Source organism: Aythya marila (assembly GCF_965140915.1).
Source record: "Aythya marila genome assembly, chromosome: 1".
Classification (NCBI taxonomy): domain Eukaryota; kingdom Metazoa; phylum Chordata; class Aves; order Anseriformes; family Anatidae; genus Aythya; species Aythya marila.
Genome location: NC_139042.1, coordinates 115,886,269 through 115,905,386, shown reverse-complemented (window position 1 = coordinate 115,905,386; position 19,118 = coordinate 115,886,269). Strand labels below are relative to the sequence as shown.

General features: G+C 36.7%; 1 protein-coding gene across 1 annotated transcript in view; it reads left to right on the top strand.

Moving 5' to 3' along the window:
* The window catches only part of ALCAM (activated leukocyte cell adhesion molecule), a 116,710-nt gene that overhangs the window by 88,130 nt on the left and 9,462 nt on the right, over positions 1–19,118 (top strand). The window contains exons 4-14 of the mRNA XM_082782216.1: positions 565–629; positions 1,021–1,108; positions 1,930–2,112; positions 6,328–6,455; positions 8,198–8,327; positions 13,680–13,792; positions 14,667–14,802; positions 14,879–15,012; positions 16,235–16,367; positions 17,129–17,167; positions 17,493–17,610. Of these exons, the coding sequence (XP_082638342.1) occupies positions 565–629; positions 1,021–1,108; positions 1,930–2,112; positions 6,328–6,455; positions 8,198–8,327; positions 13,680–13,792; positions 14,667–14,802; positions 14,879–15,012; positions 16,235–16,367; positions 17,129–17,167; positions 17,493–17,610 (1,267 nt within the window). The remainder of the gene's footprint in view (positions 1–564; positions 630–1,020; positions 1,109–1,929; positions 2,113–6,327; positions 6,456–8,197; positions 8,328–13,679; positions 13,793–14,666; positions 14,803–14,878; positions 15,013–16,234; positions 16,368–17,128; positions 17,168–17,492; positions 17,611–19,118) is intronic.

Sequence of the window (19,118 nt, the reverse complement as noted above, 5' to 3'; positions counted from 1 at the left end):
TTTAAGAGAGTCATAAGCAACTCAGAATTAGTTAAAGTAATTACACCTCCTTCAGTCGTCTGAATTTCCTAAATGTAACAATACCCACTAGGAAAAATAAACATTAGAAGAATGATCCAGTTGAATTTGTTCCTTTATAAAGTGGCAGCTCAGCTACAGTAATATCCATAGCAAAGCTGCTTTAATGTTGCTGTGTTTTTTGTACCATTGGTTCCTTCTCCAGCATGTGTGTCACATAAATCAGATACAACAGAGCAGGTTTGCTCCTCCCAGGTACTGAACACTCTGCCTCGCTAAAATTTATATTATCAGGAAGCATGGAATTCATTATGGAAAGTATGACACATTTTAAGGTAGTGTTTTTTCCTCCTCTCCAGTCCATTTGCTGATATTGGGGTAGAAGTATCTCTTTTTTTTTTTTTAATGGCAAAATATAGTCAAGACTATAGCAGCACAGGTTGTTCTAGTTAGTCTTAAAGTTCACGCATCTTCTGGTAATGTTTGCTTTTTTGAAAAACTGTTTGTTCTTCTGACATTAGTGCTTTTATCCTATTTATGTTTTAGAACAACCTTCTCAACCAGAAATCTTGCATCAAGCAGACTTCTTAGAAACAGAGAAGCTAAAAATGGTAAGAGCAGCATTATCCCTCAAAGTTATGTGTCTGAAGGCTGCCCAAAGTTCCTTTGCAGTTGAGATGGAGAGAGGTGATGGACTGAGGCTAAGAGAGGCTGCATGTGCATTTGTGCCTGTGGGAGATCGCATTGTGTAGCCAGACTGAGCACAGAGTGGTTCCCTCAGCAATACCCTAATAGCCCTGCAAGCAGGGTCCACTGTGATCTTAGACTCACCACCGAATGCTCTTCTGTATTGTACCTAAACATTGATGGGTTTTGTCCTATTTAAATATATATGTTTTGGGGGTTAAGCATTTGAACTGTCTAGAAGTTTTTAGCCTAAGTGAAAACAGATCTATTAAAACAGTGGAGAAGACTGGCTACTAATTCCTGTCTGTTTTGCAGCTTGGAGAGTGCATTGCAAGAGACAGTTATCCCGAAGGCAACATTACGTGGTACAAAAATGGGAGAGTTTTGCAACCTGTGGAAGAAGGTACATTTCACTAATGGACACTGTTCCCATAAGCTCCCAGTTTATGGGAAATGCTCTATTTTAGTCTAAACTACTGTTCCTTTGAGGAAAATGACTTATTCAGAAACATGACACTGGAAAGAAGCTTCTCGGGTGCCTTTCAGAGCACCCAAGCTATGCCATATAATCTCTCTGTGTCAAGTTCCAGCTTAAAAAACACTGTGGGGACAAAGGTTGCCTTCGTTAATGCTGTTGCCAAACCATTCTTGAACCTACGTAGCTGGTAGAAACTGATCTAATTTTCGGCTTTGTATACAGTATTAATTGTCTCAATTTTATACCTGTCCAATACTGTGTTTGGACATAGTCATAGTCTCCTTATGCAGGTATTTATTCTCAGGATATTTAGAAAGAACACTTTTTTTTTTTTTCTTTTCTTCCTTTTTTGCCTTTCAACTTTGATTTTGATAGGCTGATCAGGCCAATATTTTAGCTTCCTTAAAACAGGGAATGCTCACAACGCTAAGTTTTAAATGTGATCTTAAAATTGCTTTTTCCAGCATTTCTGAGGCCTTCTTAGTAAGCTGAGATTTGTATTACAAATAATTGAAAACTAGTTTTTTGTTTTGATTTAAAAATGTACAGTATGTTAGGAATATGTTGCTGCTAAAATGTTCCTAGTAAATATCAGTGGCGATACTGAAGGAAAACTCTTTGTGTAGTCTGTTGGGTAATTTGTCATGTTGCTTGTGTGTTTGCAGCCTGATAACTATAAATAGAGAAAAGGCAAGCAAGATGTATCTGCAGTAGGAAGTATGAGTGAAACAATATTTCCTTTTCAGTTGTGGTCATAAATTTGCAAAAGACTGTGGACAAATCAACTGGACTCTTCACCATGACATCATCTCTTCAGTACATGCCAACAAAGGAAGATGCAAACGCTAAATTTACTTGTAGCGTGACATATTTGGGACCATCTGGCCAGAAAACGATACAGTCTGATCCAGTTGTCTTCGATGTTCACTGTAAGTTATTAAAAAGCATCTATTGCTCTGTGAAGTCTTCCTCGGGGGAAAAAAAAAATTATATATATATATATATATATATAAAAATCTGAGACAGTTTACAACATTACAGACATTGCTATTTGACTATCAAGGTGATGTTTTCAAAGCTGGTTTGAAGGTCTGAGTATAATGGCTATATGATTTTCATTTATCTTAAGATGTACCTGAGTTTTCTTTCTCTTTAATAGTAGAATACTAAATATTAAGACTGGATTGGCAAGAGGAAAGTGATAACCTCAAACATGTACTGCAAAATGTTTTTTTCAGAACTTCAGTGAAGATAGAGGGTGATTAGAATGATCTGCGTCCTCTGAAATAGGCAATTAATACAATTAATACACCATATAATTTTCAATGCACTGAAATGCACTCCTTTGTTTTTGCAAAGGAGAGTCAGCACCAAGCAGCTAATGCAGGTAGACTACCTTGCACAAAACGTAGTAGCTTCTCTACAGCTGTAAGACGCTGATATTTACATTTAAAATGTGGCATTTGGGTACTGGTAGACTTCTAATTTTAAAGTAGAGAATGTGTGTGAATAATTACTTCCAGCTGGGCTAAGTCCCAAAGCAACTTCCTTACTGTGTTATTGGAGATCGTAATTCTCCTTTGAATAAAGAAAGCAAACAGTTGGCAAGGAAAGGTCAGAGAAGGTGCTAGCAGTGTGGAAGGGTAGAAGAGACATTTCAGGGTCTTGTAAAGCGACACTTCTGAAGGACTGTAGAAGGCAGCATGCTGTAAAAAAGTGAATTGAAACAAGGATAAGCAAGATATCCAGTCAAGTGTTGTTTCTTTGTGCACTTTAGGTAATACCTCAGCTTATAAAGTCCCCATTTGAAGAACAATGAGGTCAAAGTGTATGGTCCAGATGTGCAATAGGACCTTAGCATACATTGTCTAACAACCTAGGACCTTAGCAAACATTGTTTAACAGCCCTGGAATCCAGTTGAATACGAAGAAAATGAGTACTGCACGCGTGATTTCTGCAGCCAGGAGGTGTGCTCCACTGGCTTGAAAACAAAAGTCCTGGACTTGAAGTGGCAAGGTATTTTCTACCTTGCCTTCCAAGAATACTGTTGGCTTTAGAGTAAAAGGTTGCCCAATTTCCTTTTTGCATATCTTCATTTGCAGTAACTTCAATTCCATACTCTGCTCAAATGCATCTCCAAAAGAATTTCTGAAACTTTTTATTAACAGGCATCCAGAACTTCAACAGATGGATTTCTTGACGGATGTTACTTGAGGATAATGATGTCTGATTTGGTTTTGTTTTTAAATTTGTTTCAGTGTTCCTAATTAGTTTCTTTCTCAATAAATGTGATTTTTTTTAATCTTTCAAATGTAATGAAGATGAAAAAAAAAAAAAAAGCCAGACTCCCACCTCTAAGAAATGGAAGTATGTCTTTCAGCCTTTACTTTTTTTTTTTTTTTTTCAGATTGGCTGTTAAATTATCACGTTTCGTGTCTCTGAAACAAGTTGCAAAAATCAAAAAATAGACCTGCTGTTCATAATGATATCCAGTGAGATTGCTTGCAACTTAACCTGTTCATCACAAGGAAATGGGGCAAGCACACCTAATGCCTATACAAGATTTTCTTTTTTGAAGACATACCTGTTTAGTTAGAATTTAAGAAATGTTTTACTGTTTGTATTAGCTCAGGGTTAGTGCCATCTCCAGTTAGTGACATGTCTCAAGTGTTGAATAGCCAGCTGACCCCCTGGAAGCAGCCAGTCACTGTAACAGTGCGAGAAGAAAAGTGAATGAGCTCCTGCAGAATTTGGTGCTAGCTAAAGAAAGGTAACCCAGCCAGCAGTAAACAGTGCTTAACCATGAGCTCTGGTTTGCAGCTGTAGCCAGCAAGCTACAGAGAATAGCATGAGTAATACAAGAGAACTGGCACTGGCCAGTTAAATCATGTCTGATTGTATCTGAATTATCTAGTTTCTGGGTACGTTCGGTTCTGCTCAGAGTTAATCAATGTAAAAAGATAATGTTAGTCAGGCAAACTTTCCAATCATGCTCTCTTGTTAAGTGTCTGTCTTGCTATAAATGAACTTTCCATAAGAGATTAGAGTTAAAGGGGATTTTCACTCATGCTGCTTCCAGCAGCTATGTTTTTGTTAAAATTTCACTGAATGATGTCAGTTGTGGGTATGGTGGGTCTGGGACAGAGGCGTTCATTCACTCAATACCCTTCATTCACTTAATTCACCCTTTGGTGCCTGCTTCCAGAATTTTGCTCTTGCAGAAAGCAGATACAAAACCTCTGGTTTATAGAAGCACAAGGTGACATGGACCAAGCCAGGGATATATGCAAGACGTGCCTTCACCAAGCCACTCCTGCTCACTAATGAAGGCAGGGAAGCATGTTGCCGAGTGCTGCTTAGCATGAGTATTGCACTGAACATTGTCACTGCATTGCCTTCCTCACAAGGGTGACCTGTTCGCCTTAGAGAACAATTTAATTAGTCTTCTGGTATTTACTTCTGTAGATTTTTTTTTATTATTTTTCTTTTACAGTTTAGAGAATGAGATTAAAACTTTGCTCCCAGCTGATGGCAGTGCACAGAAGGGTAAGATTTGCCTAGAGGAAAGACCGGTGGTTTGCAGGAGTGTCACTCTTATTTAACTGTGTCCACTTTTAATCCAGTTCTGCTTGTTGCTGTAGGGAAAAAAGTTCCAAATTAAAAGTCCTGAAGGTCTTCCTCAGTATAATTCTTCCCTTTTTATTCCCAAAACAAAGTCTAAGCAACTCCAGGGTGTATCTAGCTATACTTTACAATAACTTTCTCATATTAGGTCCCCTGTACATAAACTTGACAGAGGGGAAGACAAGTTCTGCAGCAGGCTAGCTCTGTTGAGCCAGCCCTCAAAACTGGGTTTTTGGCCAGAAGCTGCCAAGAGGTGTGCATGTGATTCATGGCCAGCTACTGTTGTGTATTGCACCACCAGCAGTGCTGGACTTCCCTTCCCTCGGTGGGCAAAGTTGTGCTTCAGCACTGAAGGTATTGAGGACAACGTTTGGATGTGGAAGGGGAGCCAAGGGCATTGCATCTGAAGGAGGGAGGATGTGGCCTTTTGAAGCCTGGTACCACTCTTCCTATGAAGAGAGATGAGAAGCCATGCTAAGGCTCTGGGTCATCGAGAGGCTACAACAGACTGCAGCTCCTGCTATTGAGAAACCCCACAGCAGAAGACGGACATGATGAATGCCTTAAGGGTCGGAAGGGCCGTAGAGCCCATGCTTCGCTAAACACACAAAATCAGCTGTCAGGCAAGGGTTTCTCTGCTGTCTAGATTTTTTTTTTGGTGTCTAATAAGGAGCACTGTACTGTGTCTTAATGCAAGACTTGCATCCTTGGTGGAATTTTACTTATTCATTGAAATTAAAGCAGTGAGAGTTATCTGCCCATATTATTTCCTTTAATTTTGTTCATTTTACTCTGTTTTTGAAAAATTATATTTAGGCTTCTACTTAGGAAGAAAAACATCTATTAAAGTATACTCTGTCTCTGCCTTAAAAAAATGACTGAAGTAAAACGTAAGTTATAGTTCAACTTCACTGAACATGATAGAAGTATGTTACATTTACAGTTCTGTTGACTATGTTAAGGGTCCTATTATGTTCATGAAATTCATCTTTCTGAAAGCCTGTAGTGATCAGCATATAGAACAGGCTGAATAGAGTTGCTTAGTTCATATTTCTTCCTTCTTAATGGAAGCAAGCTATTATCTAATACTAACGCAAGGCATTGAGAGCCTCTGTTTTTTTTCTGATTGCTGGAGTCCTCCAAACAGCAAGCTTCACAGAGGACAAGTTAATCCCTCATAATGAAATCATGCTGTGAAACTGTTCATACTGATCAGGGTTGTTTTTTTTTTTTCTTATAAGCTTTTGACATAGTTGTAGTCATCCCTGTTTCTGTTATAGGGTATTTTGGTGAAGAAAAATGAATTGTTGTATCATAGGGCTTCTTTGCGGTTACTTGGATTGGCAAAAATACGGAAGGCGTGATTAACTTCAGTTCTTCTATAAAAAGATCAACACATGTGAACACCTTCACCTGCTTGATGATAAAATTGTGTACTCTTTGACTGTGAAAAACCTGTGCATAGTGTTACTGTGTATTTTTTTGTGGGAACTGTTAAGTGTATATGTTGTTTTCACAGATCCAACAGAGAAGGTGACTATTCGAGTGCTGTCACAAAGTAGTACCATTAAAGAAGGTGATAATGTCACCCTGGAGTGCTCGGGGAATGGCAACCCTCCTCCACAGGAGTTCCTGTTTTACATTCCAGTAAGTCCATCCTTGCTGTCACTGCCTAGTGAAATATTCCGTATCATTCCTTCCTACAGACATTGATGCAATGTCAGCGTATACGTGATTTTATAACAAATGAAGGAAGGAATCTGTTGCAACTAAAGTGAAAAATAGACATCAGCCATTACATCAGACTCTCTGAGAATGCCTTGCCAACTCAGGCAAAAAATTTTGAAGAACCTCTCCATTCCTCCAACCTGCCCAAAGTTTTGGGGGGCTTGGACTTTCTAAAAATTGCTAGTCTTCATTTCACGTCATCATATATTTTGATAAAAAGCTATCTTGGCAAAAGCAATTTAGCATCCTGAATAAAACCATCTCATTTGTTGTCATAACGGTGATTCAGCAGTGAAAGTACAGGAAATTAATTCAGCTTTTTTTTTTTTTTTTGGACTTTCACAGATTAATCTTTTTGCAATTTATTTTATTTATGTATTTATTAATTAAACTGTATGGTGGCATACCAACACAAAAAAGAACCAGGGTGACAGCACAGGAGAAAGTGTAGAACAAATCTGTCAAATGCATAAGATAAAAATTGAGAAAGATAAAGGCTTTGATTCTGTTAATCTTCTTAGTATTGGTGAAATCCACAGACAGATGTGGCTTTGTATTCTAAGATGCCTACCTTCTTCCTGTGTCCTGCTTCTCCCTCATTTTATATCCTGCTTTTGTTCCTATTGCAGTAGTGAGCAGAGCTGAACATGGGAGAGGCCAAAAGTGGTGGCATGCTTTTAAATATTTCAAAAACTGCATGTGTAACCCTTTGAACATAATCCTCTTCTGCTTTGGACTCCTGGCATGTTCGAATTACTGAAGAAAACTAGGAGTTGAAGTCTTCTTCAGCCCCTTAGGTTCAGTGAGTTACCCTAGGAATTCAGCAGATGCTAGGGAAGAAGTGCATGATGTCTCTCTTTGTTCCGCGATCTCATTGAGAGAGCTAAACACCCCAGTTTGTCTGATCTTCAGTCTCCCTGCTACCTGATATTCTGATATTCTCTCTTAAGGGGAGCTGGGATTGGCAATTCCTTTACAAGACTTGTGAGTATTGTGACAAACCTGGTAAATCTCCTTCTGGATTCAGATACGAATTAGGCTTTCATTGTGTGTGTGTTTCAAAAGCTGTTCAGTCAGTGAGTTATTACCAGGTGGAAACTGGGTGATGGGAAAATGTTGTTTTCTGGCTAATTCAAAACACCAGTTTTTGTAGATAACTACATGTTAAGGTAGTGTATACTCTAGCAGGCTGCATACCCTGATGTGGATAGAGCAAAGCTTGTTTGTGCTGTTGGAAAATGTACTCTTCATAACTTCTTTCTCTTAACTGAACATACCATTTTAGTTACAGATTTAAAAACAAATTATTTTGCTGTTGGGATTTCTCCAACACTTATTAGTAGCCTGTTTTAGTCTTTGTTTTCCTCTTCTTTCATCTTACTGCTGAACTTTCAGATTTTTTATTTTGATTTTCTTTTAAAGTAAGCTAGTCATTCAGTTAAAAGAGTAAAGTTTTTAATAGTAGTTTTTCTTTCAAAAAAACTCTGCAGTCATTCAGTAAATATACATAATTGCTGTTAATAGATAACTACACTTCAGTAATACTGTATTTAAACATATTTTGATTTATTTCAGGATCCTTATAATTAAAAAAAAAAATCAACAGAAATGAATGCTGTTAACAGGCCCATATACAATAAATGTTTTATTTCCATCTGCAGGGAGAAACAGAAGGTATAAGAAGCTCAGATACTTACGTAATGGCAGATGTGAGACGAAATGCAACAGGAGAATACAAGTGCTCTCTGATTGACAAAAGCATGATGGACGCAACCACCATCACTGTGCACTGTAAGTCCTTGCATTTTGTGCTCATAGTTAGGATATAAAACCTATCTTGCACTTCCTGGGATGGTTTCTCTCTGCTTTACTTTTAAGGAGGTCAGTCCAGTTAACGTACAGGAGAACTGAATGATGTTGATTGGTTGAAGTATTTGAAGTAGTATTAGGTCTTTTTTTTCTCTCTCTTTTTTTTTCTTTCTTTTTTTTTCACAAAACAAAGCAAAAACAAACAAAAAACTTTCTTTAACATATCTCTGTTTGAAAACCTTAAGTTTCTTAATTCACTGGCTGAGATAGAGATACACTTTACGCAACCTTTGTTTATTATATGATATTCTTGCACTGTCATGTTCAGTGAAAATTCTGATATTTTATGTTTCACTTATGTGAACATATAAATGGTAAATTAATCTGCTCCAATGGTGAATTAGAATGTACTAAGACACACAAGTTGGCCCACGCTGAAGGTTGTTCTTTGCAGTCAAATTCACGTTAGTCTAACATCTTTTCATCTTATCTTGACGAGGCTAACATGTAAAGAGAAGAAACTTAGGTATTCATTTTGTTCACGTATTTATTTTTTATTATTATTTTTTGTTGTTGTTGTTTTAAGTTTTTGCAGAAACATGAGAGCTTGGTAAATTTGCTTTAGCTGTATACTAGAATTTTTGCTCCCACTTTATCAGCACCACCTTATAAGCAATCGTTGAACTGGTTGAACTTTGAAGCAAACAGTTTAATGGTTGCTTTAATTTTCTCTCTGTGGAAGAAAACAAGCAGGGCCTCTTTCAAACTTTGCCATACTATCACAGTGTGTGAAATGAAACTCAGTCCAATGGTACTAGGTTTCCCTAGGGAACGCTGGTGGTGTCTAGTCTTCCCAGTAGCGTAAATACTTTTAATAGTTTACAGGTTCAGAGGGACATAATGGATACTGAACTTTAAATGCTCCCTCAGTAGTTGTATACTTTATGTAAAAAGAAAAAAAAAATGACATAGAAAAATACACAACTCTAGACAGAAAATGAATTTATTTTTCCCCTTATTTGTGAGGTCAGGTCAGAGTGTTTCAAGTTCAGAATTTATGTACTTGCATAAGAAGGTTGAAAACTCTGGCATTTCTACCTGCTACCTCTCTGCTCCATTCTTGAGTGGCCTCTGTTCTCCTCTTTGAGGGTTTTTTACAGCTTAAGAAGACCCAGCAGAGACTGGAGGAAACTTGTTTTGTCAATAGGAAATGAGATGACTGCTTTCTCAAGTACCTTCCACTTGAATGAGATCTGTCAGATCTTGGCCAGGGAATGCTGAATGCAGTCTTGGCAGCAGGTGGAGGGTGCCACGCAGTCCACCCGTTTCCATTCAGCGCGTGCACAGGGAAATTTCTTAAGCTGCAGATAAATTTCTGAGATCACAGGAGAATGTCCTGTTTTATCTGCTTATATAACCTTCTCATTGCATTGCTTGTCTTGATCTACCACACACTATCTTGTATATTATCACTGCATCTGCTGATACTTGGTTCCTGCTGTAAGTTACACTGTCACGACTTCATTCAGTTTGCTTTCATGGTGAAGTGTCTCCATCCCTTCCTAAACCAACTTTATTCTTTCGTTAGGCATGGTTTACAAGATTGACTGTGTGTACTTGAACACAGTATTGCAAGGGCTGTTTGATTACATGGTGCTTCATTGCTTCTTAGGTGACATTTTCACTCTTCTACAACTTATTGCTCTAACTGTGTACTCTTCTATTTTTTTTTTCCTTGGAAGTGGTACAATATATGTAGACTATATCTCTACATGAATTATTACCCTATTCCATTTAATGAACATTTTACATTTAAAAAGGTAATCTGCTGCTTTACCACCCATTCCCTTCTCTTGAGCAAGAACTGGGGTATGTAAGATCTGAAGAGAGCTCCATGCTACTGCCTCTATCTGCCCCCTGTCAAAGGTAGCTTGCTGGTAGTTCGCTGTGGTATAACTGACCCTTTTATTTTGCTCCATGTAGCGTGCATGTCAACCTGTATCTCCATAAATAGTTACTCTAAAGAACAACTTCTTCAACTCCAGGTTATCTGTAATGAGCCAGTTTTCCTTTCTCTGCTATTTTGCGTGCATGTCAGAAGAGTTTTACTGTATGAGAGAAGCATTTATTTTCTTGGCAGTCTTTCCAGTGTTGGCAGCAAGTGCAGCTACTCAGAAGTCACAGATCCAATCTAGTGCTCTGTTTCCTTGTTTTACTTAGGGTTTTTTACGTGTTTCTTAAACATCTCTACCTGCAACAAAGCCTTTGTTTAAGTGAGGCACAGTGGCCTGGAATAGTTCTGTAATTCCTGAATGCACAGACCTTTGTACCTGTGAGATAGCTCTGTCTTAAAGCTACTTCAGTGTCTTGCTTTATGCTGATCTACAGCATTTCTGCAGCATGCTTTGTTGTAAGGGGAACTCCAGCAAAAAAGTCATAAAATCCATATATGCTTTATAACATGCATATCCTTCTTTCAATTTCTTTTCAACTTTATGTTAATTTTTCAGCATAACCCTCTATTTCGGGAGCTTTCTGCTTCTAATGTACTTATAAATTTTTAATGTTAGATCTTTTTTTTTGTCTTCATGTTTGTTTGTTTTTTTTTTTCTTCTTTTTTTTTCTTCTTTGAAATAATACTTATTAATTCCTATTAAACCCTGTTTTCCTCCCTCTTTTGCTTTATTAGCTTACATTTTATCAGATGTGTGAATATTGCTGTCTTCACAGAAGACAGTGTTACACTGAAAAAGCGTTCATTCTGAGTCAGGGCTTTTCATTTCCTCACTTCTCATCTTGTCACTTTAGATTTTTGATTTTTGATTAAAAAAAGAAAAAACAGGCAATACAATAAATTTTCCTTATATTCATGAATCCATTTGTAGCTATTTGTTACGTTTCCACCACAGGCCTTGTTCCCATCATGGTTTTATTAAGCAGTGTAAGTACACACGAGTTCCTTTCAGTGTGTAGGTACGGAAAGCTCTCTGCTGGTATTCAAATACATCAGCACATTAAGTAGTCCTTAAATATTTTTGTAGCAAAATATTCTGGCTCAATACCAAGGTCTTTTTTTTTTTTTTTTTTTTTTTTTTTTTTTTTTTTTTCCAAGAGGAATGTAAATTATGAGATTCACAGAAAGCTGAACATTGACATAAAAGCATCTGAGTTACCCATCATGTTTAGGGAAATACTATCTCCATAAAGCAAGCTTTACGCAGGTGGGAGGGAGAAAAGATAGAAATCAGATTGCTCTATGGATTGTTCCTAAAGGGAATCCTATGCTAAATAGTAAGTTAACTCTATGTTTGCCTCATAAAGAACCTTAAAAAATAGTGCTCTGGGCTATGCAGTTTGTCTTGCACACTAAATATTCCTGGACTTCTAGAATAACTCAGGCCCTTGTGGGAGAGGGATTCTAGTCTCAGAATCTTCTACCAGAAGTGGGGCAGTTGGGGCTCACAGGCGTGCTAACCCCGGAGGAAGACTGGTTTGAAAGATTGTGTTGGACTCTGTGTCAGTCTTGCCTAAGCCGATGGCCAAAAATTTAATGAGTTTCTGCTTTGTGTGATGTGTGTGATAGGAAACGCTGTGATAGGATGGTCTGTGATCTCTTGGATTTGAGGTGCTATCTTGCTTCAAAGAATGAAAGGCTTTAGTAGATGTTGAAGGAGAGTCATCCTGAGGGGGGGATGGGGGAAATCTTAGCTTTTTCTTCAGCCACCCCTCTGCCTTGGTAGTACGTGCTTAAGAGGAACCAAGCAAGAAGAAACACATCTCATGCACAATATGACGAACTAGCTGAGTGTTGGATTTTTTTTTTTTCTTTTTTCCCTCCTCCTTTTATCCTTCTGAAAACAATGGTAAAATCTGGAGTATCTTGTTAGTTTTCTTGGGTTTGCTAGTTTGGGGAAGTAAGGGGACAAAGGACAAGACATCCCTGTAGGAATAAAGAAACAAAACACCATTTTTTCCCTTGGTAAGATCTTTGCTCCTCTCATGCACAGATGGAAGTACAGTTCTTGTGACCTCTCAGACTAGTCATTAGACTTGTAACACAGATAGTAACACACACTAATAGTACAGGATGGACCCTAGCCTCTCCCTGAAGTTCTGCTTTTAATTATAATGGTGTTCCCAGGGCAACCACTGAATGAAGCCAGTAGTTACGATCACTGTTTTGTTAAGGAAAACTCACTGTTTTCTCTTTCCCATTTCCTTTACCCACTGTGATGTTGCCTACGGCCTTTTTTTTTAATTTATTTTTATTTTTTTAAACTCAGCTAAAAACCAAAAGGATGTTTTGAAGTCCTTTTCTAGCAAGTATAATAATCATGATGAAATCATGTATGCTTGCCACTTGAGCTACAGAGTGTGTGTGTGTGCATCTGTGATAGTTATTTGACCAGGCAACTTGGCTCACACTGTGAGAGGAGAAGCAAAATAGAGGTTTAGCTTGGCAAACTCTGCTTTTCTTTCAGTGTTGGATTTTCCTGAAAAAGCAATCACTAGCTTGCCAAATCCATATACTAAGAAAAATCTAGAGCAGTGTTTCCTGACCTTTCTATTACTGGGTCTCACCCTGCCTAGTGTCAAGCACAGCTATCACTGACTGTGCAATTTCCCTGAAGCCAGAACAGATTAGGAAAAGCTTGGACTCTGAGTTACACATAAATGGCTTTTTAAGTTACGAATGAAAACAAAGAAACCAAAGGACTTCATGTGTGGCCGCTCAACAATATAATTCAGACCCTTTGTCCCTTCAGTGAGTATTGTGTCTCATGCAAACTGTGTTGACCACCCTTGTCCTCTCCTTATGCTCAGGTAAAAATCAACCTGTTTTATCAGATTTCAGGGAGTTACCCTTTGAACTCATATCCTCCTCTTCACGTTTTTATAACTAACTGTTTAGATTTATCTGTCCCCACCTGCACGAATTCTCCCCTGAAAATATATTCCTACCTGGCCAAGACCACAATTCCCTCATAGTAGTCTGTGCTTCCCCTATCAAGAAGCACATACTGCTATGCTCAGTACTCCATCTTCTTATACCTCCTCTGTCATACTTTCAGCAGTACAGGGTGAAAAAAAAAATATCCATTTGTTGATTAGTAATTTTCAATTTTCCTTTTAGCCAGCAAAAACATGGATGTTCTGCAATTTCAGAATAATTGTCTTTTCTCTTACTTCTGAGTTTGATTGAGATTTTATTGAACAAATTAAATCTTGAATATAATGAGTGCAATTAGTTGCATTTTTCTTACCTTGGTATGCCTTTGGTATGTTCCAGGCATTCCAATTTTACCATTTTGACAAATGTTCTTTCTATCCCAGACCTGGATTTGCAGCTTACTCCTAGTGGAGAAGTCACAAAACAGATTGGAGAGGCCCTGCCTGTGTCATGCACAATTTCTTCTAGTAGAAATGCAACTGTGCTTTGGATTAAGGTCAGTAATTTATCTAATTCACACTTCATCTGCGTATTCACCCCTTCATATTACTGCCACTACTTCAATGTTTTGAAAAGTCATTTTAATTTGGCTTTTTAAAGAATATGGTTAAAATGAGTTTTATATGTATTGCTAAAATAAGAGATACTGCCTCGAGTTGATGACTAAAAGTTAGCTACTGTAATTATTGTCTCAGTTTTCAAATGGAGAGAAGTAATGATCACTACAATACAAATGCAATTTTACTGAAATGGCCTTATACAAAACCCTTTGTAGAATCAGGTGCCATTAAGGAGAAGAGCCCCTTTGGAGGAGGAATTTGGATTTATTAATCATTTTTTCAAAGACATGGTTGGTGTAACAAACCTAGTAGGAGGGCAAGGCAGGTTGAGAGATTGGATGTTGGCATGTGTTTGTTTAGTGACTGGTTGAAAAAAGTAGCTCTTGGAGATGGCAGGTTTAAATTACACATACACCGATGGAAACTGAAAATGATGTCACCTAAGGTTGTTAAGTAGCATATGTTGAGCTCATAAGCCTTAGTCCTTAAGGAGAGTTGTCATTGTCTTGGCTTCTACCACTAGCGTTTTTGACCAGCCTACGGGTAAAACTCAAAACTAGCAGTGATCTCATCTACACCTTTGATTTGAAAGTGAAATTGTTCAAGAAGAAAAGTGGTTTATATAAACCCTAAGTAGTTTCCACTTTTCCTGCTATGATGTTGTAGTTAGTAATGGGAGACCGGTTGAAGAATAAGACTCTAATCTACCAAAGCATGTGAAAAAATCTGTTAATACTAGTCACTTTTGTAATTTAGACGTTAAAGTATTCTGAATTGGAGTTCATAAAGATTAATTCTTCACTTTATCAGGACAATACCAGAATGCAAACGAGTCCATCATTTTCAAGTCTGCAATATCAAGATGCTGGAAACTATATCTGCGAAACTACTCTACAGGAGGTTGAAGGGTTAAAGAAAAGAAAGACACTTAAACTTATTGTGGAAGGTATGACAGCAAGATTGCTTGAACAAAACAATTAATAATCATAGCTAAGTGCTTAAGTGTAATATTTTTCTTCTAGGAAAACCTCAAATCAAAATGACGAAGAAAACCAACACAAATAAAATGTCTAAAACAATTGTCTGCCATGTGGAAGGTTTTCCCAAACCAGCAGTGCAATGGACAGTTACTGGCAGTGGAAGCATCATAAATAAAGCAAGTATCTTTATTACTACTTTATTCATTAAAAGATAGGGGGTATGACCTAAAGGTAAGAAAAAATTTCCAGGTAGTGAGATTGAAGAAACTCAGTCAATTTTAGGTATCTAAGAAAAGGAGGGTTAAATGGTATTGCATACTTTGTGGATGGTAGCTACGTGTATGATTTCTGACAATAAAGAACTAGTGAATATAGCAGGCAAAGGTACAAAAGTTGTTAGCTACAAGGTTAAGCTGGAAGAAGAAAGAAAAGGTTACAAATGAAACGTGAATTTTTAAGTCAGGGTATTTAGTCATCTTATCTGGATAATGTGGTGACTTTGCCATTGCACAAAGAATTTACAAATAATAATGGAACTATTGAATTTGTTAGAAAGCTGGTACTTGATGTAGGAGTTAACTGAGTGAAATGTTACAAGTACAAATCAGAAAATATGTGTACTGTAGTTCCTTATGGACTTTGCAGTTTTTATCCTAATTTTTATAGTTCTTTATAGGTTATGTATTATGTATAGTTTTCATTACTTCATTAGGCTTTGCTTTAGTCCTAGGGAATTACACATGACTGTGAAAGTTTGTCCATTTACTTGCAGCTTTAGGTTAGGAATTGTGTTGTCTATAAAATTAATTGAAAATATATTTTTTCTGGACACTATTAAAGTAAGAATGATGTTCAGTAACTTTAAGGAACAATTTCATATCCTCATTACAGCACAGATACCACTAAATATAAATAGCTTGGCAAAATGATTCTTAGAGTGGAAACAACTCAAGACTTGGAAGTTGGAAAGTAGAAATCTTACTGTGTTTATTCCCCTTATAAAGGTGTGAATGAGAAGGAGCAAGGTGGAAAGAAATCAGAAGTCTGGTTTGGAGTTTTTCCTTAAACAATTTTGTCACTTGATATTTTTTTTAAGTAGTTGAAAGAAACTAAAGCAAATACAGAATGTGGCCAATTTTATCAAAAATGCATCTTTATCAGTGGTCTTACAGTACATGCTATACAAAATGTAGATACAACTGACTATCTCAAGCAAAGTGTGCTCTTGCAAATAGTCATGTTACCATGTAATAAAATCATGAATTATTTTTATTGGTGTTATTTGGAAAATTGAAATATTAGTTGGTCGTTATTTCATTCTAAACATTTTCATTGTGTAATACAGGTAATGCATTATTTTTTTCAAGGATACTAATCTTCATTTTTTTACCTTTTCAGACAGAGGAGACCAAATATGTTAATGGAAAATTTTCCAGTAAAATTGTAATTGCTCCTGAGGAAAACGTGACTTTAACTTGCACTGCAGAAAATCAGCTAGAAAGAACCGTGACCTCTTTGAACGTCTCTGCTAGTGAGTACCTTCTAAAGATCATTTCCTTAAAATTGTAGTTTTACATAAAATACCTGCACTTCACACTCAAATGAAGAGTAATGCATAGTAATGTTGGTACTAAGATAGATATTCAGCCTTTTAAAAGGCAAGCAATTGCACATACAGCCTGGTTTTGTAGTACATCGAATTTATTGGTAGTTTTCTGGATGAAGTCACTTAGCCAAGAAAGTCATGAAGGCTAGCTATATCATGTATGCACGTATTTTATATTATTACAAAACAGTATTATAAAAATGTTACAAAATAATATTATTAACACTATTATTAACAGTACAAAATAATATTATTAACAGTAGTACGAAACAATATACATTTTGTATGCATAAAATGTCATTTATAAAAGACAAAAGTCTTTATTACTACATAATCATCTTTTAGTCCCCAAATTCTAGTTTATCATTACTGGGATGACTTGATTCTGAATGTCAGTTTTCGGTGATGAAATGGGGCAAGAAACTACTATTTGTGAAAAAGAAACATTTAGTTAGAAATATGTAGTCAGAAATATTTCTGTGATTAATATTACATTTTTTGAGTAAGATTCTTTAACTGGATACATTATAGTTACAAAACAATGACTTTTGCTCAGAGATTAATTATCTCATTGGGCAAATACTGCATTAAGTTTCAGTGTTTCTGTCATTGCTGTAAATAGACAATTAAAGGTAAATTTCAGGTATAACGCATTTTATCATTAATTTTAACATTTCTCATTTCAGTAAGTATCCCAGAATACGATGAGCCAGAGGATAGAAATGGTATGTATGGCTTTCCATTTCCATAACTCTTGCTATTTATTTTCTCAGTTTAAGACCTACGTAGTCTCACTGAACAATTTCCATAGCCCCTTGGACTTGAAGTAGCTTAGTGCCATGATTGACTAAGAACATGACTTTCTTGAAGTTCTAAGTGATTTTTTTTAACCTTATTTTTAAGAACAACGCTTACTTTTTCTTTTTTTTTTTTTTTTTTCATTTTGACATTCTAACTCCTTTTCTTGTTTTCCGATGGCAATACTTTAGAAATGGTGTAACACTTTTCTTTATCGTAGGTCACCTCATTAACTTTTCTTCTTTGCTTCAGATGACAATAGTGAAAAGGTTAATGACCAGGCAAAGCTAATAGTGGGCATTGTAGTTGGTCTTCTGCTGGTTGCCCTGGTTGCTGGCGTTGTCTACTGGCTCTATGTGAAGAAATCAAAGTAAGAATTTATGAAAATTTTTATATTACATTTAAAAAAAATAATCAGAAATGTATATTTACCTGTTTTCCTTTTGGCAGCATTCCAGTAGTCTGAACAGGGACAAGTTGTTAGTAGGTGCATTTAACAGAGAAAGAAAACTCGATGCCAACTCTTGTTGGCATGCCCAAATGTTTAACAGGACATGTCTCTTGGAGGTGGAACTCCATGACTTTCCTACATAGTCATCTGTAATGAGGCTCTGTTTCCTGACAGCCAAGCCTGAGCTGATTCTTGTATTTAAATATAGTACCTGTTACTTAATTGTGGGATGTTACCTGTGTGTGGCTTTACCAGTACTCACTTAAGGGTGGGGTAACTGTTCTGCTTTTTAGAAAGTAGAGTAAGTCTGAATTATCTCAGGGAGGAAAAAGATCTGTATTCATTTGTTCACATATGCTTTGAGATGTATGAAGTAAGATTGGTAAAGATTTGTTGCTGAAAAACTAGAAGCCCTCATCAAAATCAGTATGTATGTTTTAGCCATCCTAAGCAAATACAGGATTTGTGAGTGAGGCCTGCTTGGCTTTCAAGTTTCTTTATTATCTCACAGGCTCACTTTGAGATCATCCAGTTTATTTTCTAAAAAGTAACCATGTTTCTCCATCTTTCTAAAGATGGCCATGACTGTATGCCATTTGGCCTTATCACCATATATTTGTCTCTAGGGAGAACAGGATTGCTGTCTTAAGAGTTCCTTACAACTACTTTTTGACAAGGGAGATTAAAGAAGTTATGCATAATAAGTAAAAATCAGCATGGGTATACAATTTTATAATTCTTTTTATGACCTTTCATTAAAATTAGCTCAAACGAGTTCTAGAATATACCAGAGGAATTTTACTATGAACAATTATGTTTCATTGATATGAAAGTACAACAAGGAAATGTCCATCTGCTTGTATTAGAAAATGCTATTTTTTGAGGTATTTCATAAGGATTTTACTCCAGACATAGCTGAGTGGGTTTTGGAAGTTCTGCAAATAGAGAAATGCTGTAAATAACCCAAGCACAGAACCACATTTGGATATTTAAGGGAGGACAGGGTGGAGAGCTATTTTTTGCAAAGCTTAGGCTTCTGGTTAGATATTAAAAAGTAGTAACAACATTGTGGTGCTCCTCCCACACTTTGCTAGTCTTCAATAGTGTCCAGAATAATTTTCTTTCATCTCTGTTTGCATATGAGAATGTACAGTCATAAAACTGTACATTGATTGGGGTCTTTTATTTTTTTCTTTTTGCCCTGCAACAAGTGGTTTGGGCACAAGGAGGGCAGAGAATTACAGTTACATCATTAGGTAGTGTGGGGAAAGCTAACGAGAAACTTAGGCTATAGGATGTCCTTTGGTAAAATAGGCTTATGATTTAAGATAGCTTTTTCATCTTCAAAGATAGAATATGTTATATTCTAAACAGACAACACTTTTCATTGTGCTCAATTTCTCTTCTATAAGCTTTGAGTAAATATT